This window comes from Papio anubis, chromosome 17 (assembly GCF_008728515.1).
Source record: "Papio anubis isolate 15944 chromosome 17, Panubis1.0, whole genome shotgun sequence".
In the NCBI taxonomy this organism is placed as follows: Eukaryota; Metazoa; Chordata; class Mammalia; order Primates; family Cercopithecidae; genus Papio; species Papio anubis.
The window spans coordinates 22,979,134-23,003,603 of NC_044992.1; the positions used below are offsets into that span (position 1 = coordinate 22,979,134).

A 24,470-nucleotide genomic window follows, 5' to 3' on the forward strand; every position below is an offset into this window, starting at 1 on the left:
TGCTAGTATTTTGTGGAGGATTTTGCTTCAATGTTCATCAGAAATATTGGCCTGTAATTTTCTTTAATTAAGAAAAAGTATTGTAGTTGAATATTGTTATATTTTTCTGGAAAATTTTCTGTTTTTATCCTTTTAGATAAACTTTCTATCTATATATCTCTCTCTCTCTACCTTCTCTTTAAGGTCAATAACTCTTAACTTGGTCCTTTTGAGTCTATTTTGTAGATACTGTAGGCATGCTTCGTTCCTTTTTATAGTTTTTTTCTCCTCTGAGTGTGTATTTTCAGATAGCCTGTCTTCAAGCTCACTAATTCTTTCTTCTGCTTGATGAATACTGCAATTGAGGGGTACATTAATTGAATTTTTCAGCTCCAGAATTTCTGCTTGATTTTTAAAAAATATTTCAATCTCGTTGTTAAATTTATCTGATAAGATTCTGAATTCCTTCTCTGTGTTATCTTGAATTTCATCGAGCTTCCTCAAAACAGCTATTTTGAATTCTCTGTCTGAAGGGTCAAGTATCTCTGTGACTCTGGGATTGGTCACTGTGTTCCCTGACTTTGGTAAGATCATGATGTTTGCGGATGTTCACTGATGTCTGGGCATTGAAGAGTTAGGTACTTACTGTAGTCTTCACAGTCTGGGCTTGTTTGTACCCATCCTTCTTGGGAATGCTTTCTAAGTATTCAAAGGGAATTGAGTGTTGTGGTCTAAGCCTTCAGTCACTGCAGCCATATCTGCATTGGGGGCACCCCAAACCCACTAACACTGTGACTCTTGAGGCCTTGTAGAGGTACTGCCTTGGTTGTCTTGGGTAAGATGCAGGAGAATTCCCAGGATTACCAGGCAGAGACTCTTGTTCTCTTCCCTTACATCTCCCCAACCCCCTGCCAAAATGGAGTCTCTCTCTCTCTCTCTCTGTGCTGAGCTGCCTGGACTTGTGGGAAGAGTGACACAAGCCCCACTGTGGCCACCACCACTGGGACTGTGCTAGGTCCAACCTGAAGCCAGCACAGTACTGGGTCTCACCCAAGGCCTCTGGCAACTATTGTCTGGCTACTGCTGATGTTTATTCAAGGCCCAGGGGCTCTTTAGTCAGCAGCTAGTAAATTCAGCCTGGCTTGTGTCTTTCCCTTCAGGGCAACACGTTCCCTTCTGACCCAGGGTGGGTCTAGAAATGCTTTCCAGGAACTAGAGCCTAGAATTGGTAAATTTAGATATCTACTTGGTGTTTCATTTTACTGTAGCTTAGCAGGCATCCAAGTTGCAAGACAACATGCTTTTTACTCTTCCCTCTTTTTTCCTCAAGCAGGAGTCTTTCCCATGACCACCACAGCTGGGAATGTACTGGGTCATATCTGAAGCCTGCACGGCACTGGGTCTCACCCAAGGCAGTGAGTACTGCCTGGCTACCACTGATGTTCATTCAAGGCCCATGGGCACTTTAGTCATCAGGTGATGAATCCTACTTGGTCCTTCCCTTCAAGATAGTAGATTCCCTTCTGGCCCAGGATGTGTCTAACATTGTCATCTGGGAGGCAAGGCCTAGCATGGGGACTCCAGGACTCTGCTTGGTACTTTATTTTACTGTAGCGGAGCTGGTATCCAAGTTGCAAGACAAAGCCCTCTTTACTCTCCTCTCTCCTTTCCTTAATTGGAAGGAGTCTCTGCCGAAGCTATAAGCTGCACTGTCTGGAATTGGGGGAGGGGTGACACAACCACTCCCTTGGCTGCCCTAGCTAGTGTCTCACTAGGTCATGTACACCCCAAGTCCACTGGCTTTGAGCCCAGTACAGCACCAGGACTTGTCCAGGAACTATAGTCCTTATAGCCTAGATTGCCTTTCAAGTTTATTTAGAACCCCAGAGCACTTTAACCCTCAGTGGTGGGCTAGCTGGAACTCAGGTTCTGACTGCTGGGATGGAAAATTCCCCTCTGGCCAGGGCTGATCTAAATGCTCCCTTTATGGGTACCAGCTGAATTCTGCCCCATGGTGCTTTCCACTGTGACAGGGTAACACTGCGTGACAATGCAAAATCCCACAGTCACTGTGCTCTCCCTGCCCCAAGCATCATATTCTTTCTCTGTACTATGAGGCCACTGCTGGGGGATGGAGGAGGGGTGGTATAGACAATTCAAGACTGTCTTTCCTGTTCTCCTCACTGCCTCTTTCCTTGATATGATATTAAAACCAGGTATTGTGATCACTCACCTGATTTTTGGTTCTTATGAAGGTGTTTTCTTGTGTAGATAGTTGTTCAATGTGGTGTTCCTGTGAGGGGAATGATCACTGGAGGGTTCTGTTAGGCCAACTTGCTCTGCCTCTCTCAAAATTTCATTTTAAAAAGATTTTATTTTAAGTTCTGGGATACATGTGCAGGATGTGCAAGTTTGTTACATAGGTAAGCATGTGCCATGGTGGCTTGGTGTACCTATCAACTGATTACCTAGGTATTAAGCCCCACATGCATTAGCTATTTATCCTGATGCTCTCCTTCCCCCACCCTCAAAATTTCATTTTTTCAATCGGTGAATGATATTTCATTGTACATATATACCTCATTTTGTTCATTCATCTGTGGACGGATGCTTGAGTTGTTTCCACCTTTTACTGATTGTGTATGATGCTGCCATGAACATTGATGTGCAAGTATCTGAGTCCCTGCTTTCAATTTTTTTGGATATATACATAGGAGTGGGATTGCTGGATCATATGTAGTTCTAGGTTTACCTGAAAAAATTAAACTATATTACTAATATTGATTATTAATTTTTTTTAAGAGACAGGGCCTTGGCATGCTACCTAGGCTGGAATTGAACTCCTAGGCTTAAGTAATCCTCCCACCTCAGCCTGCCAAATATCTGGGACTACAGGGACATGCCCCTGAGCCCAGCTCTATGTTTAATGTTTTGAGAAATCACAACAGTTTTCCACAATGGCTGCATCACTTTGCATTCCCACTAGCAAAGCACAAGAGTTCCAATTGCTGTCCATTCTTACCAACACTCGTTATTTTCTGAGTTTCTGTTTCTTTTTGTTTTCTTATTATCATCTTAGTAAGTGTGGAGTGGTATCTCATTGTAGTTATGATTTGCATTCCCTAATAACTCATAATGTTGAACATCTTTTTATGTACTTATTGGCCATTTGTATATTTTCTTAGGAGGAATGCCTGTTCAAATCCTTTGCCCATTTTTGAATTAGGTTGTTTTATTGTTATTGAGTTTTAGAAGTTCTCTATATATTCTGAATATTAATTCCTTATCAGTTATTTGCTTTACAAATATTTTCTCTGATTTACTACATCATCTTTTCATTTTTTGACATAATTCTTTGATATACAAAAGTTTTTAATTTTGAAGTATATTTTATCTTTTTTTGTTTGTTTTCTATGCTCTTGGTGTTGCATCCATGAAGTCATTGTTAAAGCCAGTGGTATGAAGATTTTCCACAGGTTTTCATTTTTCATCCAAGAGTTGTAAGGTTTTATTTGTTTGTTTTTAAAGACAGGGTCTCACTCTGTTGCTCAGTGTAGAGTGAAGTGGCATGATCATGGCTCACTGCAGCCTCAACCTCCTGGGCTCAAGTGATCCTCCCACCTCAGCTTCCCGAGTAGCTGGGACTATAAGTGTGCATCAACAAGCCTGGCTAATTTGTTTTTTAAATTTTTTGTAGACATACAGTCTCACTACGTTTCCCAGGCTGGGAGAGTTGTATCATTTTCTCTCTTCAGTTTAGATATTTGATTTGTTTTCAGTTCATTTTTGTATGTAAGGTAAAGGACCAACTTCATTCTTTTACATGATGTATCAGGTAGTCTCAGCACCACTTGTTGAAAAGATTATTCTTTCCCTGTGGAATGGTCTTGACACCCTTGTCACAAATCAATTGACTATATATGAGAGTTTGTTTCTGGCCTCTCTATCCTATTTTATTGGTCTATACATCTGTCCTTACTCCAGTACTGTTTTATTTGTTGTAGCTTTGTAGTAAGTCTCAAATTCGGGTAGTGTGAATCCTCCAAGTTTATTCCTTTTTTTTTCAAGATTTATTTTGGTTATTCAAGGGCCCCTGCAGTTTCATATTAATCTGAGGATCACTTTTTCTATTTCTGTGAAAAAACTATTGGAATTTTGATTGCATTGAATCTATAGATCACTTTGGGTAGAAGTGATATCTTAACAATGTAAAGTATTCCTATCTATGAATAGGGACATCTTTCTACTTATTTATGTCTTCTTTAATTTCTTTCAGCAATGTTTTATAGTTTTCAGCATATATCTTCCACTGCAAGTTCCGCCTCCCGGGTTCATGCCATTCTCCTGCCTCAGCCCCCCGAGTAGCTGGACTACAGGCGCCCGCCACCTTACCCGGCTAGTTTTTTGTATTTTTTAGTAGAGATGGGGTTTCACCGTGTTAGCCAGGATGGTCTCCATCTCCTGACCTTGTGATCTGCCCATCTCAGCCTCCCAAAGTGCTGGGATTACAGGCTTGAGCCACCGCGCCCAGCCAAGTATTTTATTCTTTTAGCTGCTCTTATAAATGGAATTGCTTTCCTTTTTCCCCCCATTTTAATTTTTTTGAAGATAGGGTCTCACTCTGTTGCCCAGATTGGACTGCAGTGATGTAATCATAGCTCACTGCACCCTTGAACTCCTGGGATCAAGCAATTCTCCCATCTCAACCTACCAATAGCTGGAACTACAGGTACGTGCCACCATGCCTGGCTTTTCTTTTTCTTTTTCTTTTTCTTTTTCTTTGCATAGACAGGATCTCAATACGTTGCCCTATTGAATTTGTTCAATAGCTCTAGTAGTTTTCTTGTGAATTCTTTCTATATATAGGATCATGTCATCTGTGAATAGAGACAGTTTTACCTCTTTCTTTCCAATTTGGATGCCTTTTATTTGTTTTTCTTGTCTTATAGCTCTGGCTAGAACTCTGGTATGATGTTGAACAGCAGTGGTGAAAGTAGGCATTCTTTTCTTGTTACTGATTTTCGGGAGGAAGCTTTCAGTGTTCCATTACTGAGTGTCATGTTAACTGTGAATTTTTTATTTTTATTTGTGTTTTGAGATAGGGTCACTCTCTGTCGCCCAGACCGGAATGAGTGACATGATTATGGCTCACTGAAGCCTCAAACTCCAGAGTTCAAGTGATCCTCCCACCTTAGCCCCTCAAGTAGCTGAGACTCTAGGCATGTGCTATCACACCCAGCTAATTTTTAAATTTTTTGTAGGGACAGGATCTCACTATGTTACCCAGGCTGGTTTCAAACTCCTGGACTCAAGCAATCCTCCCACCTCAGCCTCCTAAAGTGCTGGGATTACAGGCGTGAGCCACCACACCTGGCCAACTGTGGATTTTTAAATAACTACCCTTTATTATTTTGAGGAATGTTCTCTCCGTATGCATTGAGATGATTATGTGACTTTTTTCCCCTTCATTTTATCAATATGATGATTACATTGCTTGATTTTCTTATGTTGAGCCACCTTGGCATTCCTGAGATAAATCTGGAAAGATTTCATGTTGAAAAGGCTTTTGCTATGCTCTTGGATTTGATTTGTTAATATTTTGTTGAGGGTTTTTGCATCTATATTCGTAAGGAATATTGGTCTATAATTTTCTTGTGATATCTATCTAACTTTAGTGTCAGAGTAATTCTATCCTCATAGAAAGAATTAGGTAGTGTTCCCACCTCTTCAATTTTTTACAAGCATTTGGTAAGAATTCATTTCATTTCTTCTTTAAATATTTGATAGAAGTAACTAGTGAAGCCATCTGATCCAAGACTTTTCTTTGTTGGGAAGTTTCTGATCACTGATTCAATCTCTTTACTTGTTAGAGGTCTAATATGGTTTGAATGTGTGTCCCTTTCAAATCTCATATTGAAATGTGACCTATGATGTTGGAAGTGGGCCTAGTGGGAGGTTTTTGGGTTATGGAGTGGATCCCTCATGAATGGTTTGGTGCTGTTCTTGCAGTAATGAGTGAGTTCTCACTCTATGAGTTCATGTGAGATCTGGTTGTTTGAAAGAGTGTGGTACCTCTTCTCTCTCTCTCTCGCTCCCTCTCTCACCATGTGATATGCCAGCTCCCCCTCTGCCTTCCATCATGATTATAAGCTTGTTGAGGCCTCACTGGGAACAGATGTTGGCACTCTTTCACATATAGCCTGAGCCAAATAAACCTCTTTTCTTTGTAAATTACCCAGTCTCAGGTATTCCTTTTTTTTTTTTTTCCAGGTATTTCTTTATAGCAACACAAAATAAACTAACTAACGCAAGATCTTTTGAGACTTTCTATTTCTTCTTGAGTCATTTTAGGTAATTTCAAGGAATTGGTTCATTTCTTCTAGGTTATCCAATATGTTGGCATACAATTACTCACAGTATTCTCTTGTAACCGCTTTTGTTTTTGTTTTCCAAGATGGAGTCTTGCTCTGTCACCCAGAGCTGGAGTGCAATGGTGTGATCTCTGCTCACTGCAACCTCCACCTTCTGGGTTCAAGCAATTCTCCTGCCTCAGCCTCCCAAGTAGCTGTGATTACAGGTGTGTGCCACCACACCTGGCTAATTTTTGAATTTTTAGTAGAGACGGGGTCTCACCATGTTGGCCAGGCTGGTCTTGAACTCCTGACCTCGTGATCTGCCTGCCTCAGCCTCCCAAAGTGCTGGGATTACAGGCATGAGCCACTGCGCCCAGCCTATAATTATTATTTTTTTAAATATCTGTAAGGTTGGTGATAATGTCCCCACTTTCATTTCTGATTTTGGTTATTTATGTATCTTTGCTAATGTTTTTGTCAGTCTAGCTCAGGGTTTATTCATTCTGTTGATTTTTTTCAAGGAACCAATTTTTGGTGAAATTGTTTTTCTCTACTATTTTTCTATTCTCTCTTTTATCTCTACTTTAACCTTTATTATTTTCTTTCTTTTGCTAGTTTTGTGTTTAGTTTGCACTACTTTTTCGAGTTTCTTAAGGTGTAAAGTTAGGTTATTGATTTGACTTTTTTTTTTTTTTGAGACAGAGTCTTGCTCTGTTGTCCAGGCTGAAGTGCACTGGCGTGATCTCGGCTCACTGCAAGCTCCACCTCCCAGGTTCACGCCATTCTCCTGCCTCAGCTTCCCAAGTAGCTGGGACTACAGGTGCCCACCACCACGCCTGGCTAATTTTTTTTTTTTTTTTTTTTTTACAGAGATGGAGTTTCATCATGTTAGCCAGGATGGTCTCGATCTCCTGACCTCAGATTTGACTTTTTTTAATGTAATCACTTACAGCTATGATTTTCCCTCTGAGCCCTTTTTTCACTGCATCTTATAAATTTTGATATGTTGTGTATTCATTTTCATTTTTCTCTTATTATTTTCTAATATCCCTTGTGATTTTTTTGACCCATTAGTCGTTTAAGAATGAGTTGTTTATTTTCTGTAGCTTTGTATGTTTTCTAGTTTTCCTTTATTGATTTCTAACTTCATCAAGTTTTGTGCTCTTCATTAAAGAGCAGATATTTTATATGGTGTCTATTTTTTTAAATCCATTGAGACTTGTTTTGTGGCCTAACATATTGTCTATCCTGGAGAATGCACCATGTACACTTGAGAAAATTATGTATTCTGCTGTTATATTGGATAGACTATTGTATATATGACTGTTAGAACTAAAGATAATTTTTATATATGGTATAAGGTAGGCATCCAGATTCATCCCTTCGCATGTAGATATCAGCTGTCATGGCACTGTTTGTTGAAGAGACTGTTTTTTCCATTAAATTGTCTTGGCACCCTTGTCAAAAATCAATTGGTTTCAGAGTAGAAGAGGAACTTTAAAAAATAATCAGTTGGTCATAGATGTATAGGTTTATTTCTGGACTCTCAATTTTATTCCATTGATCTATATGTCTATCCTAATGCCAGTACTACTTCAGTAAAGTTTTATAGCTTTCTTCATATTAGTCTGATACATTTCTGTTTGGTTTATTTCTAGATATTTTAAATTTTTGTTGCTATAATGAAACGAAGCTTTATAAAATTATATTTTCATTGATAACTAAAAATATAAAACATTTTAAATTGGTAGTTCCAAGGAAATCAATTTACTTTTGTATTTTAATCTTGTATCCTGTGTTTATTTGGTAGGCTTTTAAAAAAATTGTGGTAAATACATATACTATAATATTTACCATTTAAACTATGTTAAAGTGTACAATTCAGAGCCACTAAGTAAATTCGCAGTGTTATGCAACCATTCCCACTGTCTAGTTCCAGAAAGTTTTTATCATTATAAATGGAAACTCCATTTGGTAAGCCTTTCAAAGCTGAAGATTTGTGTCTTTCTTCAGTTCTGAGAGATTTCTTACATTATTTATTTGAATATTTCATTATGTCTAACACTTGGCTTATACCTTCTGACACTTTTATAAGATTAATATTAAATGTTCTGGATTGACTGGGCATGGTGGTTCATGACTGTAATCCTAGCACTTTGGGAGGCCAAGGTGGGTGAATCACTTGAAGCCAGGAGTTCGATACTAGCCTGAGCAATATAGTAAGACTTTATCTTTACCAAAAAAAGAAAAAAATAGAAAAATTAGCTGAGCATGGTGGCATGTACCTGTAGTCCCAGCTACTCGGGAGGCTGAATATATGCTGTCATATATTCATATACATATACATATGGGTATATGGTGTCAACATGATGTGTTACTGTAAATGTTAATAATGATCATTAGGTTCAGATAATATTTCTCAGGTTTCTCTAAAGTTATTTTCCCCCTCCCATTTCCATATTGTACTCTTTGAGAGGAAGTCACTATATGCAGTCCGCACTTAAGGAGAGGGGAGTTATGCTCTACATCCTTGATCGTGGAGTATCTACATAAATTATTTGGAATATTTCTGCACAGGAAATTTGTCTTTTTACTTATTTACTAGTTTTTTTTTCCAGCACTTCGTTACTTTCTGGCACTGCAAGATATTCTAGGCACTACAAGATATTCTTGTATATATTTCCTGCATATGAGATGAGCCCAATCCTATAATCAGCTGTATCTCCAAGGAATTCTGATTTTTTTTTAATTGGAGAGTGATATTCGAAACCAAGATGTGAGTGCTAGATGGTCTACATTCTCTTAAGTGTTTAACTTTTAATTTCTTCTAACTTCTCTGCTCTGAGGATATTAATTCTTTGACTCCTTACATTTGTTCTATTTAATGGTATTTCCTTGGGTGGTATTAGTTATTCTGTTTGTTGAATTTAGTCATGGGGATGATTTTTCTTAAACATTCTATGAATGTGTGCTTACATTTGAATTTGAGATTCTCTATTTGCTTTCCTATAGAGTTATTGTTTTCTATAGTCTGATGCCAGTGGGGGAAGGACAAGATGTGCAGACAGTGAAGCTGTCAATAATTCATTTTCTCTGTGTATGAAAATCCTGTTTCTCTAGCCTAAATATCTATATACCTTAACTCAGTGCAGGGGAAGACACTGATTAGCTCAAATGGGAATGAAGATATACAAAAAGGTCAGTCTTTCCCCTATGACCCGTATCTACATCCTCTGAACTTGGGGTACCTCAAATCTGCTCCCAAATTTTACAGTGGTCTCTACCGTATCTTTTTAGTGCTATAGTTTCTTCAATCAGTTGAATTCCCCTGCTTTACATTTTTCAGAGATCTTCAAAATTCCTGACAATTGAAGGCCCCCTTCATGATTGTAGTATTTTTATGCATTTTTTAAATTTTAAAAACATACACACAACTTTTCCTGTCGTTGCTAGAGATTTTGGTAGGGAGGGGATGTAGATGCCTGTTCTCAGTCTACCATCGTGGTCTAATGTCTGCATCCTGCATTTTAAAAATGAAAACATAAAAGAAGCTGGGAATAAAATGAAGAGAAATATATTTAAATATACATGTGTGGTCGACTCTTTGCTTGCTCACCACACATTTCCTCACCTTTTTTTTTTGAGACAAAGTCTCACTGGAGTACAGGGGCATGATCATGGCTCACTGCAGCCTCGACCTCCAGGGCTCAAGTGATCCTCTCACCTCAGTCTCCTGAGTAGCTGAGACCACAGGTGTAAGCCATCACGCCTGGTTAACTTTTTTATTGTTTGTAGAAACAGCATCTTCCTAATGTTGCCTAGGCTGGTCTTGAACTCCTGGGCTCAAGCATTCCTCCTGCCTCGGCCTCCCAAAATGTTGGGATTACAAATGTGAGCCACTGTGCCCAGCCTTCCCTACCTTTTTGCCTGCCAACTGAACCTCAGTGTTGTAGCAGATGAAAATAACTTGTTATCAGAGAACTTGATCCAAACTCTGACACCAATAAATAGATTATAATTTGTCTATACTATTCATAGTAATACCATTTCCCTTTACCAGCGATTGGTCTGGGCGTGGGCATGTATCCTAGTTAGGGCCGATGAAATGTAAAGGGAAGTCTTACAGTGGGGAGTCTGGGATCTTCTCCTATCGGATAATAAAACAGAGCCTCAAGAGGAGAAAATCCCTTTGTCCTCAATCCTTTTTTGCTGTGAGGAAGTGATGACTGGAGCTCTGATAGTCATCATGTGATCATAAGGTACAAGCAAAAAAATGAACGAAAATAAACAGAAACAGCCTAGGTACTTAATGAAATCACTGAACTGCTGAATGGCTTCTGATTAAGTCAACAATAAATGTCTTTATGGTTAAAGTCACTTTGTCCAATTTTCTGTTACTTTCAGCTGACCTTGTTCCAATCCACTGTGTAAATGGATATAAAAATTTTTTCAAATATTATTCTAAAGTCATGTAGATTAAAATTTGCTTCTAACATTTCTTACATTTCACTTTTTTTCCCCTCAGAATTAAACCTGGAGGGGCAGCGAAAAATTTCACCTGGTTCAATAAAGGACTCTAAAACTGAAGCCTCAGGTAATATTGCAATTAGAAAATCTGCAAAAGTGATTTTTGCTTTAGATGAAACTGAACTGAAATCAAAGCTAGAGCAACCATGGAAGAAAAATCTTTTTGAAAGAATGGAGGCAAGAGCCCAAGCAATGCAGCAGAAAATAATAGACAAGGAAAATGTGAAGAAGGAACTAGAAAAAAAGGCTGAAAAAAAACTCCCTAGGGATAATTTGGCCAAAGAGTGGTTTAATACTGAAAGCATGACACTGAATAATCGTGCATATTTGCTTGACAAACTTTTACCTACCTTGGTTCCTGGAGTAGAAAACATGTTAACTCAAGTAGAAAAGAAGAAGGTTTTGACAGAAGTTGATACTCCAAGCAAGTTTGACCCAATTAATTATTTGGGGGAATATTTAATGAGAAACAACCCTAATTATATCAAAGACCCAGGAATATCTGGTTACCAGAGGGTGATGAAAGAAGTCACAGAAGACCTGAAGATATATGTTCCTGACACTATCTGCAACAGGTACAATCTGTTATAGTTTCAGTTCATGATCTGTCTCCTTACATTGAAAAACTAGTAGAAAAATAACATAATCATAGAGAAGGACTTAAAACAAGTGATTCTACAGTTATTCAGAAAGTATTTATTGAGCTACTAGTATGTGCTTCACTCTTTTTGAGTCACTGTGAAGACTAACAAAATAAATAAGTTCCTTGTATTCATAGATTTAATTATCTCACTATGACTCCAAGTGTATATTGATTTGTATTTTTATTTATCTCCCTGCACTGGAAAGTAAGCTATATGAAAGTTGGAACTTAAAAAGAAATTTAGCTTTCCATATAGGCAATATATTCACCTGGTTTAAAGGCCAATATGTAAAAAAAGTTATACAGTGAAAAGTTTTCCTCCCATTCTTATCTTCCATCTACCCAGTATTCCACCTCCACCATAAATAACTTCTATTCTTAATTTTCTATAGATCCTTACAGAATTTCTTTATACATACATAAGGAAATGCAAACATGGATTATTAATTTTCTTTCTTTTACACAAAGGCATGTGATATGTGTTACAAATACCCATTTTTACCTGCCATTTATCTTTTGTCATGTAGAAGATTTTTTATTTCTATATAGTCAAATTTAACTTTTATGGCATCAGGATTTTGAGGCACTGTTACATTTCAAAATATTGAAAGAATTCTTCCATGTTCTCTTCCAGAATTACGATTTTAATTTTCATTTTAAATATTGACTCATTTGGAATTTAACCTAGCGTAACATACAGGGATTCAACTTTATCCTTTTTCAAATGTCTACTTAGTGGTCCCAATCAGAGTTGAATAGTCTATCTTTGCCCCACTGTTTGGGATTGAGCCTTTATTAATAAATTCATGTATGTTTTAGAGTGTATTTCTGGATTTTTCCATCATATTCCGTTGGTCAGTCTCCCTTTCATGCATTCATACCACACTGCTTTAATAATTGAGACTTTTAAATATATTCCATAGATCTGACAGTGCTGGTCCCCACTATTTGCCCTTCTTCTTTTCTGATGTTTCCTGACTATTTTTGTTTGTTTACTTTTTTTTGTATGAATTATGGGAGTAACTTGTCTACTTGAAGAAAAAAAGGGGGGAGAGAAAACCAAAAAACAAAACTTATAGGAATTTTTATTGAAATCTGATTACATCTATTAATATTCTTAGAAAACCAATATCTTCAAGACTGCAATTAGCCAAGATTACACCACTGCACTCCAGCTTGGGTGCCAGAGCGAGACCCAGTCTCAAAAACAGACACACACACACACACACACACACACACACCAGAAAACTAACATCTTTAATAATGGTGAGTGTTTCTGGGTGTCTTTCCATTTGCTCATCTTATTTTGTATGAATTAGTGTTGTCCTAAAGTTTTTTCACAGCTGGGCATGGTGGCTCATGCCTGTAATCCCAGCACTTTGGGAGGCCAAGGTGGGTGGATCACCTGAGGTCAGGAGTTCAAGACCAGTGTGGCCAACGTGGCAAAACCGTGTCTCTACTAAAAATGCAAAAATTAGCCCAGTGTGGTGGTGCATGCCTGTAATCCCCACTACTCGGGACACTAAGGTGGGAGAATCACTTGAACCTGGGAGGCAGAGGCTGCAGTGAGCTAAGATGCACCACTGCACTCCAGCCGGGCAACAGAGTGAGACTCCGTCTAAAAAAAAAAAAAAAAAAATTATATAAGTTTTGTGTCTCACTCATTAGATTCAGCACTAGTTATTTTTATCATTCTTTGTTGCTGTTTTAAGCAGGACTTTCTTCTCTTACTACATTTTCTTTCTGGAATGTAGTCTGAAGTACTAATTTCTGTATATTTGTGTGCCCAGCTACCTTACTGAGTTCTCTTACAGTAACATTTTAGTTGATTTCTTGGGTTTTCTAGGGAGGTAACCATTGTCTTCAAATAATAGTAGTTTTCCTTCTTCCTTTTCAATTTTTACACTAACATCTTCCTACTACCTCCAATACAATATTAAATAATAGTGGTGATGTGAGCATCCTTGTCTTTTTACAACTTTAGTAGAAATGCTGCTTCTGTTACTGCTTCATTATGGGCAGTTTTTGTATTACTAGTTCTATTCCATTTGGGTATGAAAAACATTTTATCTCAATGAGAAAATGTACCTAATTTCTACCTTTCAGAGTGATTTTTAAAAATTAAGACCAGATTTTATCAAATGCTTTTTCAACACCTATGAAAGTGATAGTATAATTTTCACCTTAGATTCCTTAATGGTGAATTTTATTAATAGATTTCCTACTATTCAATTGTCTTAGAATTCCTGAAATAAATCCTGCTTGGTTGCTATGTATTTCGGTACACTGAAATATGCTTCCTACTAGTAAGACAGAATAAATATTTCTTTCCTTTTAATTACAGATTTTCAGAATATGATATATATCTACCTACCTATCAATAGTCACCTCCAGTGGCAGCAAATGAAAAATGTTTTCTCCTTTTGGGAAAGGGTTCCTTTTTCAGTATCATCATGGACGCATGGATTTTAATATATATTCAATATATTTTAATCAGTTATAGTCATTTTTTTCTGTTAGATGCTCAAATTGCACCAACTTTGGCTTCTGTGTTCTGACATTACCCCTTTAGTCTTTGAAAACTTCATGCATTTTTTAAATGGATTCTTGGCTCCTTTTAATGGGGATCACTCACTTGTGAGCTAGGAATGCTCATAAATATTGTATAGTCATTGTTTCTAGGCCCTTCAGGACTAAAACATATAATTTTTAGAATCAATGGCTTGTGGTCAGACGTCACCTGCAGCCTCTTCGGGCATGCCACCGCTGCCGGGCCTGCTGTACGACCCCGCGGGCTCTTGCCCGTGCCTGCTCTTGGCGCCCGGCTCAGGAGGACCCTTCTTTATTTCTTTATTTATTTATTTATTTATTTTTTATTATTATTATACTTTAAGTTCTAGGGTACATGTGCATAATGTGCAGGTTTGTTACATATGTATACTTGTGCCATGTTGGTGTGCTGCACCCATCAACTCATCAGCACCCATCAACTTGTCATTTACATCAGGTATAACTCCCAATGCCATCCCTCCCCCCTCCCCACTCCCCATAATAGGCCCCGGTGTGTGATGTTCCCCTTCCTGAGTCCAAGTGATCTCATTGTTCAGTTCCCACCTATGAATGAGAACATGTGGTGTTTGGTTTTCTGTTCTTGCGATAGTTTGCTGAGAATGATGGTTTCCAGCTGCATCCATGTCCCTACAAAGGACACAAACTCATCCTTTTTTATGGCTGCATAGTATTCCATGGTGTATATGTGCCACATTTTCTTAATCCAGTCTATGACTGATGGACATTTGGGTTGATTCCAAGTCTTTACTATTGTGAATAGTGCCGCAATGAACATACGTGTGCATGTGTCATTATAGCAGCATGATTTATAATCTTTTGGGTATATACCCAGTAATGGGATGGCTGGGTCATATGGTACTTCTACTTCTAGATCCTTGAGGAATCGCCATACTGTTTTCCGTAGTGGTTGAACCAGTTTACAATCCCACCAACAGTGTAAAAGTGTTCCTATTTCTCCACATGCTCTCCAGCACCTGTTGTTTCCTGACTTTTTAATGATTGCCATTCTAACTGGTATGAGATGGTATCTCATTGTGGTTTTGATTTGCATTTCTCTGATGGCCAGTGATGACGAGCATTTTTTCATGTGTCTGTTGGCTGTACACATGTCTTCTTTTGAGAAATGTCTGTTCATATCCCTTGCCCACTTCTTGATCCAGGAGTGGACCCTGGTCTCACTGAAGCCAGATGGGGTCTTGTGGCAGTCTGTTAGGGATGTGATCTAGTGCTTTGGAGGCAGGGATTCAAGCTGGTAGGGATGAAGATCCTGCAGCCCACTGGAAAGCATCCTTGCTGACCACTACTGGGACCTGCGAAGGAAGCCCTTCTACCCAGCTCTCCTTAGCTATGTGAGCTTCAGGCCTGTTGATGGCCATGGTCTGGGAAGGGTACAATGTGATCCATGCCTCGAGGGCCATGATAGGATACACTGACAGGGCTGAGGCTGACTCTGTGACCATATGTGGAGACTTCATCGACGTCCACATCAGCAGGAATATCATTCACACCAGCTATTCAGGGTAAGGGGTCAGAAAGAGATCCAGTTGTGGTTTGAAAGCAGTGAGCTGGTGAACTAGCTCCCCTAGACAGGGGCCACTGCAGGAGCGTCCTCCCAGCCAGAGGGCTCAGGCTCCCCTTGGCCACCCCAGCCTTGGTCCACCAGGACCAACTAACTACCTCTGTCACAGGAACCCAAGCCCACACTCCTACAAGTCTCTCCCAGACCACTTCCCTGTGCACATTCTGCCCCACTCCAGCCCGGTGGACTTTGAGCCACAAACTTTACGTGCCTTTCTGTATCCTAGCCAGCACAAGATTGGGCCAAATCCTTTCTGCACCAAACTGCCAGACAATCTTTGGGGTGTCTTCAAAAGTGGGTAGGGCAACCTCTGCTCCTGGAAAAGGGAAACGTTAAAATTCGCTGTGCTGAGAAAAGAAATATATAATTTTAAAAATGAGTTAATATTGACAGTTGCATATTAAATATAATGTTTCAGGGTCTTTATCTAATTTCTTTGATATTTGCATTTCCTTTTTCCTTTTTTTTTTTCAGACAGAGTCTCGCTCTGTCACCTGTCATCCAGGCTGGAGTGCAGTGGCGTGATCTTGGCTCACTGCAACTTCTGCCTCCTGGGTTCAAGCAATTCTCTGCCTCAGCCTCCTGAGTAGCTGGGATTACAGGTGCCTGCCACTAAACCCGGCTAATTTTTGTATTTTTCATAGAGACAGTGTTTCACCATCTTGGCCAGGCTGGTCTTGAACTCCTGACCTCGTGATCCACCCACCTCTGCCTCCCAAAGTGCTGGGATTACAAGTGTGAGCCATTACGCCCAGCCTGTATTTCCTTCTATCTTACACAAAAAATCTTGGTTCCTAATGATATTGACATAATTACTGATTTGTTTTATCCTGCAGTTTACATAAAAACTTCAAAATAGCCCAGCATGATGGCTCAAGCCTGTAATCCCAGCATTTTGGGAGGCCGAGATGGGTGGACCACCTGAGGTCAGGAGTTCGAGACCACCCTGGCCAACATGGTGAAACCCCATCTTACTAAAAATGCAAAAATTAACTGGGTGTGGTGGTGTGTGCCTGTAATCCCAGCTACTCAGGAGGCTGAGGCAGGAGAATTGCTTGAACCCGGAAGGCAGAGGTTGCAGTGAGCAGAGATTGTACCACTGCACTCTAGCCTGGGTGACAGAGTGAAACTCTGTCTAAAAAAAAAAAAAAAAAAGCTTCGAAATAATAATACCAACAAGCTTACTACTAATAAAAATATTAAACAAGGCTTTACATTTATTTGCAGCTTTTTCGTCCTTAGAATATATCCTTGCCAGGTGCAGTGACTCACACCTGTAATTCCAGCATGTTGGGAGGACAATTTAAAAATTGTTTAAAAAGTATTTAACAATTAGGCTGAGGCAGAAGAATCGCTTGAGCCTGGGAGGTGGAGGTTGCAGTGAGCCGAGCGCCACTGCACTCCAGCCTAGGCGACAGAGCGAGACTCCGTCTCAAAAAAAAAAAAAAAGAAAGAAAGAAAGAAATTCAGTTTAGCTTTGTGAAACTAAGACCACCAGAGCTTAAAAACACCTTCAAACAAACAAACACTGAGTTTATTAACTTGCCAGGCAAAGGAATATATACCAGTGAAGACTTCACTGAATGGTTTGTGGAAGGGGAAAATTCAGGGGCTTTTAATTGTTTTATAATAGCTATACTTATAAGAACTAAAAACTTATCACATTGTATAGGACAGAGTGAGTCCATAGGTCTGTACATGATTGATTAAAACAAGTCCCAGTTTTTAGTGGTCAAGAAAGAGTCTTCAGTTAGGTGTAGCAATGATCTGGTATACTGAGGTCACTCAAAGTTCATGTTCAGTTACCCACTTAAGCTGATTAGAACCAATTTTGATGTAATACAACTTTCACTTTTGATATAATCTAGGCAAATATTTCTGTAAATAGAAGATTTTCCTTATACAGCTTGAATTGATGGTTAGAATTTGGATTGTCATAACTAGGTGGGGAAGCATTTTTGCTTCTACTCTTTAATCAGGTTGATATTATGCTTTTCTTTAAAAGATCTCGAAACACTCATTCATGTGGGAAAACTGTTTTATTAGTTAACTTTTGCTGCATAACAAAATACTCCAAAACTTCATGGCTTAAAGCAATAGCATTTATTTGCTCATGATTTTGTAAATTGGTAACTTTGAGCTGGGCTCATGGCTCATCTCTGTTCCACATGGTATCAATTGGACTCACTCATGCAATACAGTAAGATGAAATCTTTCAATGATATCCCTTTACTTTCAGAATAACAACCAAAAGTGATGACCTCAATTACTTTTGTAGTGGTTGGCAGACTCTTTGCAAAAGCAATGGAAGTAACTGGATCATCATCCAGCAGGCGAGCCCTTGCTCATTTCTTTGATGGTATTGTAGTGGAAGGACTCCCAAGTTCAATAAAAGAGGGCAAGCCCCAGTGTTCAAGTACTTTTCAACTTTCTGCTTACATTCTGTTTTCTAATGGCCCATTGGCCAAAGCATGTCACATGGCCAGAGGCAGACACAAGGAGTACAGGAAGAGACTCCACTTCTTCATGGGAGGAGCTGCAAAATTATGTTGCATTCATAGAGACATGCATACAGGAATGGGAAGAATTTATGACTATTTTTGTTTACGTAATGCAGTTTTTCTTCCCTTCCAGTCTGCTTATACTTAGAATGAATCTGCTTATAGGTTATGTCTGCCCTGTACTGCCCAAATTAAGAGTTTTGGATCCTTTAGAATTCTCTGGATTAATGTAAACATCTTCGTGAGATAATGCAGGCTACAGAAGACAAATTTTATTAATTCTCTGAATGGGTGACACAATCAATTTAAAATCCATTTGGATTATATTTTGAGTCTCATGTACAGGGGCCCAGAAGCACAAAACTATATTTTATGTCTAGTTATGGACATCAATAAATGGGAGGAAATGATGTCTGAGGTGAGACCTAAAGCATGTGGAGGATCTAGTCAGGTAAAGAGAGGGAGTAAAATATTTCAAGCACATGGGAAAATGACAGAAAACCAATTTTGTGAATTCATTTTTGTGTCACATGAGAATCTGGAGACACTCAGTACTTACCCTAAAATATCGTTTACTTATCTGTTCTGCCATTGGACCCTAAGCTTTATAATGGCAGAATCCATAGTAGGTGCCCAATAAATATTTATGTAATGAATGAGTGAGTGGCTTAGTGAGTGAGTGCATGAATGAATAATTTCAAAGAGCTGGGTGAAAAACACAGATATAGAAGACAGAGCCACAGAGGAATGAAGACAGAAATTGAGACGAATCCTAGCTAGAGATGAGGGGGAAAGAAAAAAGGAGCAGAGGATGAAACAGATAAATAGCAGAAGGGGAGACAAGCAGAAGAAGGGACTGGGAGTTCTGAGAGCTGAGCGGTAGAGATTTGGTTGGTTAGTAATTGCATCAGAGAAACTTAGCACTCCTTTAAAATACTTGTTAAGCCCAGGTGCGGTGGCTCACACCTGTAATCCCAGCACTTTGGGAGGCCGAGGTGGGCAGATCACGAGGTCAGGAGTTCGAGACCAGCCTGGCCAACATAGTAAAACTCTGTCTCTACTAAAAATATAAAAAATTAGCCAGGTGTGGTGGTGGGCACCTATAATCCCAGCTACTTGGGAGGCTGAGGCAGGAGAATTGCTTGAAACCAGAAGGCAGAGGTTGCAGTGAGTCAAGATTGTGCCACTGCACTCCAGCCTGGGCAACAAGAGCAAAACTCTGCCTCAAAACAATAAATAAATAAATAAAAACAAAATACTAATCTTCCAGCAGTTCACAACCAGCTCCTTCTATACTATTAAACTGCCTGTCTGCTTTTATTTTCAAACTTCAAATTTCATTTTTTAATACTTGTTTTTCTAGAGAATTTTGAAGGCTTTATGTAGGCATAAGGTAATGACTTAGATTTTAGTAGTTTCTTTGGGTTATCAGATGTATCCAATTTACCAGTTCCCACTGAAAATCTTTTTGCATTTTAAAATATGTCAGATTGTCTTAGTCTTTCTTCTCTGAAAGATGAAGACTTGCCTCCAACATTGCTGGGAAAAAATTGTACTTGAAACCAACAACTATTTTTATTATTCTGAGCCATTCTATTTGATTTCAATCAAAACCAGTTTGGGGTTTTTGGAGTGCTAATAGGAGTGATGCACATAGGTACAATTAAAAGCACAGTTTTCCCCCATTCTCAACCTGGGTGATGCAGTTCTGGCTGCAAGGGTAACTCTTATGCTCAGGACTTCAGCAGTGGCTGGCAAAGCATGTGGCTTTGGCTAGATAAAGGCAATTAGCCGAGATATACTCCTAGACAGATTTCTCAGAAGTTTGATCCAAGGCATCAGAATGACCTGAGATGCTTGTTATAAATGCATCTTCTAGGCTTCCACCCTAGACATGAATGCCAAGACCAGCTCGGTCGTGGAGACTCTAACCCAGTGGCACCAGAGGAATTAAAGACACACACACAGAAATATAGAGTGTGGAGTGGGAAATCAGGGGGCTGACAGTCTTCAGAGCTGAGAGCCTTGAACAGAGTTTTACCCACATATTTATTGACAGCAAACCAATGATAAGCATTGTTTCTATAGATTATAGGTTAACTAAAGTGGGAAACAAAGGGATGGGCCGAAACAAAGGGATGGGCTCTGGCTAGTTATCTGTAGCAGGAACATGTCCTTAAGGCACCGATCACTTATGCTATTGTTTGTGGCTTAGGAATGCCTTAGGTGGTTTTCTGCCCTGGGTGGGCCAGGTATTCCTTGCCCTCATTCTGGTAAACCCACAACCTTCAATGTGGGCGTCATGGCCATCACGAACATGTCACAATGCTGCAGAGATTTTGTTTATGGCCAGTTTGGGGGTCCTGTTCCCAACATATTCCCCATTCTTGTTTTTGTAAGACGATAAAAGCAAAGGCAGCTTTATCACAGTGAGCTACTTACTTCTTGTAGGAGTCGGGATCTGCATCTGCAGACTATACAAAGACAAACAACACAGATTAAAAGCACAATCATCATTGAAATCACAGAGCTTCCAAGTGTTTTTAACCATTTTAATGGGTTAATAGCTGCTAATCCATCTGTAGCTCCTTCACGCACTCCAGTTCCTGGCATTAAGATCAGGTGTGCCTGGGATACTTTAAATATTTGTTCTTTTAATTTTGCAATATCCAAAGACAAGTTTGTAGAGTGTCCTTCTAGATGTTTTTTATTCTTTCCCAAATTTTGATCTTATTAAGAGCCATTAATAGTTTCCACAAGTCCTTATGTTTAGCTCCTACAATGGGCCATATCATTTGAGGTTGAGGTGCCACTATACGGCCATGTTTCCAGATAATAGGAACTCTTGCCATACTTCTTACCATTTCTACCATCTGACCATTTTGTTTAGACCAGCTGAACATAGTGTGGCCATGGCACGCAAACTGAGAGATGCAATTCAAGCTAAACATCCCCTTATGGGACCAATCAATAATGATTCCATACAAATCGTTGCGCAGTACCTCTGCCTGTTCTGCAATGCAATCTTCCCAAACAAGTACATTCATTATCTCTGGCCAGGTCCAATTCTGTTTACAAATAGGTTTTTGAGGGTGGCATGCCTCAATTATAGGAGCAGATTCATTATGGTAAATACTGAGACTAGAAAGCATGTGTAACTGTGCCATAGAGTGATTACGTCTAGGCATTATTGCCAGCCAAGATTGATAAATATGCCCAATAAGTATAATTGTTCTCTGCATCAGCCCTTGTTGAAGGAATACTCACGGCAATGGTGATCACCACTATCATAGCTATCATTAAATTACTCATCGTGACTGGTTATCCTGCTTTCCTCAGGTTTTCTTCTGCCATCTGTGACAGCTTCTTGATCTGTCCCCAGGTAGGTGGTTGTGTTCGATGGGTGTTGCTTTTGACAGTTAGGGTCCTCCTCAGTGTCAGTCTTGACATGTCTGCAACTGGTGAGTCTTTGGGATCTTCCCAAAACCTCTTTCTGGGCATCTGGCTCATAGTAAGGCTTTAGATGTCTCGATGGCACCCAAGTTGGCTATTGATTCAGTCCTGGAGAAACACAAGCATAACCTCTACCCCAAGTTATTATTTTACCTATTTCCCAACTTTTTGTTATCGGATCCCTCCACCAAACCAGTTGTTCTGCTTCTGTCTTTGCAGCTGGTTTCTGTAGATGCTGTTCAGTTGCTGATAGCATCTGGCCTTTAGGCAGGCTAAAAAAATTTAAAGTCAATAATGCTAGATTCAATTGCATCTGTGGTGTCCCATAGTCCCTATTTTTCCCCCTCTGCTTTGCAATTGCTGTTTCAGGGAGAGATTCATTCTTTCCACTATGGCTTGTCCTTGAGAATTATATGGGATGCCAGTAATGTGTTTAATATTCCATATAGAGAAAAATGTAGCTAGAGCTTGACTAGTATATACTGGGGCATTGTGTGTTTTAATAGAAGCTGGAATGCCCGTACCGCAAAACACTGCAAAAGGTGATGTTTAACATAGGCAGAAGACTCTCCTGATTGGCATGTAGCCCAGAGGAGTTAGAAAAGGTGTCCACACATACATGTACATAAGCTAGTCTCCCAAACGAGGGAACATGTGTGACATCCATTTACCAAGAGAATTAGGTTCCAATCCTCGAGGATTAACTCCTCCTGTAAAAGATGAGGAATGCACCATTTGGCAAGTTGGGCATCGCTGGATAATAACTTTAGCTTCTTTCCAGGTAATGCAGTATCTGTGTTTGATACCAAAGGCATTAACATGGGTTAAATTGTTAAAGTGTCTAGCATTAGATATTGCAGTAACAACTAGTTGATCAGCCATTTGATTCCCTGCAGTTAAAGGTCCTGGAAGAGGTGTATGAGCCCTAATGTGAGTGATGTAAAAAGGGTGCATTCTACTCCTAACTGCTGCTTGCAATTGGGTAGATAAAGTCATCAGTTGTTCATCTGTATGAAATTGCAACTGAGCATTTTCAATTATTGTGTGGAATGAACCATGTATGAAGAATCAGAAATCACATTAATAGGCATATTAAAAGCAGTCAATACCTCAATTACAGCTACAAGCTTCACTTTTTGAGCTGAAGTATAGGGAGTCTGGAAAACTTTACCTTTCGACCCAGAATAAGAAGCTTTACCATTACTAGACCCATCTGTAAAAACATTCTCAGCATCTTCAATTGGTTTAAATTTAGTTATTTTAGGGAGAATCCAATTAGTTAATTTCAAAAATTGAAACAATTTGTGTTAGGAAAATGGTTATCGAGAATACTCACAAATTCAGCTAAATGGATTTGACAAGTAAAACACTATTTATAAAAGCTTACTGTATTTGCTGTATTTGTGCCTTCATGAGAGGGACAATAACTTTCCCAGGATCATATCCGTGTAATTTAACAATCCGAGTTCTCCCATTTCCTATAATAGTGGCAATTTGATCCAAATAAGGAGTTAGAGTCTGTGAATCAGTATGTGGAAGAAAAAGCCACTCTATAAGATCTTGCTCTTGAACAATAACACCAGCAGGTGAATGCTGAGTTGAAAAAATTAGCAAATCTAGAGTCTTCTCTGAATCTATTCCATTTATTTGCGCCTTATGGACTTGCTTTTCAATCAGCTGTAACTCTGCCTTAGCCTTCTTTGTTAATTGCCGAGGGCTAGTGAGACTAGGATCTCCTCTAAGGATAGAAAATAGATTACTTATAGCATAAGTAGGAATGCCTAGAGCAGGTCGTATCCAATTAATGTCCCCTAGTAATTTTTGAAAGTCATTTAATGTTTTCAATTGATCCCTAAATGTGGTTACTTTCTGTGCCACTATTGTAGTGTCATTTACTAAGGTCCCCAAGTAGGAGTAAGTCTGAATTTTGTCAGGAGCTATAATTAAACTGGCACAAGAAATCAAGTTTTCCAAGTGATCATAACATTGGAGTATATTTCTTGAGTAGGGGCAGCACAAAATATATCATCCATATAATGAATAATGTAACACTGTGAAAATTTTTTATGAGTAGGTTCAATTGCTTGCCCTACATACGTTTGGCAAATTGTTGGACTGTTCAACATGCCTCATGGTAACACTTTCCAATGAAAACGCTTAGCAGGCTGCAGGTTGTTTACCACAGGAATTGTAAATGCAAACTCTTCACAGTCTGGCTCAGCTAAGGGGATAGTAAAGAAACAGTCTTTTAAATCTATGACTATTAAAGGCCTATGTTTTGGAATCATAGCAGAAGAAGGCAGTCCTGGCTGCAATGTCCCCATAGGTTGTATAACTGAATTAATGGCTCTTAAGTCAATCAACATTCTCTATTTACCTGATTTTTTCTTAATTATGAAAACTGGAGAATTCCAAGGGGAAAATGTTGGAGCTATGTGTCCTTTTTCTAATTGTTCAGTAACTAAGTCCTTCAAAGCCTCCAGTTTCTCTTTACTTAGTGACCATTGTTCTATCCAAATTGGCTTATCTGTTAATCATTTTAAAGGTATAGATTCTGGAGGCTTAACAATGGCCACCATAAAAAATGATACCCTAAACCTTGGTGGGAACTTTGTCTTTCCGCTTGAAGCAGTTCCTTGAAACCTTGCAATTTTTTTCCTAGTTCTACACCAGGGACATACCCCATTTCATACACTGTATGTTGACTTTGTGGGCTATATAATTGCTCTGGAATTAGAACTTGTGCTCCCCATTGTTGTAATAAATCTCTTCCCCATAAATTTATAGGTACAGAAGTTATAATTGATTGAACAGTCCCAGGTTGTCCATTGGGCCCTTCACAAGGCAAAATATAACTACTTTGA

At 39.1% G+C, this 24,470-nt stretch overlaps 1 protein-coding gene across 9 annotated transcripts in view; it reads left to right on the forward strand.

Moving 5' to 3' along the window:
* The window catches only part of EFCAB5 (EF-hand calcium binding domain 5), a 187,299-nt gene that overhangs the window by 34,105 nt on the left and 128,724 nt on the right, over window positions 1-24,470 (forward strand). For 8 of the 9 annotated variants that reach the window (XR_004179272.1, XR_004179271.1, XM_031657008.1 and 5 more), the window contains one exon: window positions 10,858-11,434. The exons of the other annotated variant lie outside the window; for it this stretch is intronic. Coding sequence is in view for 6 of the 8 variants with exons in the window: in XM_031657010.1 (XP_031512870.1) it covers window positions 10,858-11,434 (577 nt within the window). In the remaining 2 variants the exon portion in view is untranslated. The remainder of the gene's footprint in view (window positions 1-10,857; window positions 11,435-24,470) is intronic. 9 annotated transcript variants of the gene reach the window in all.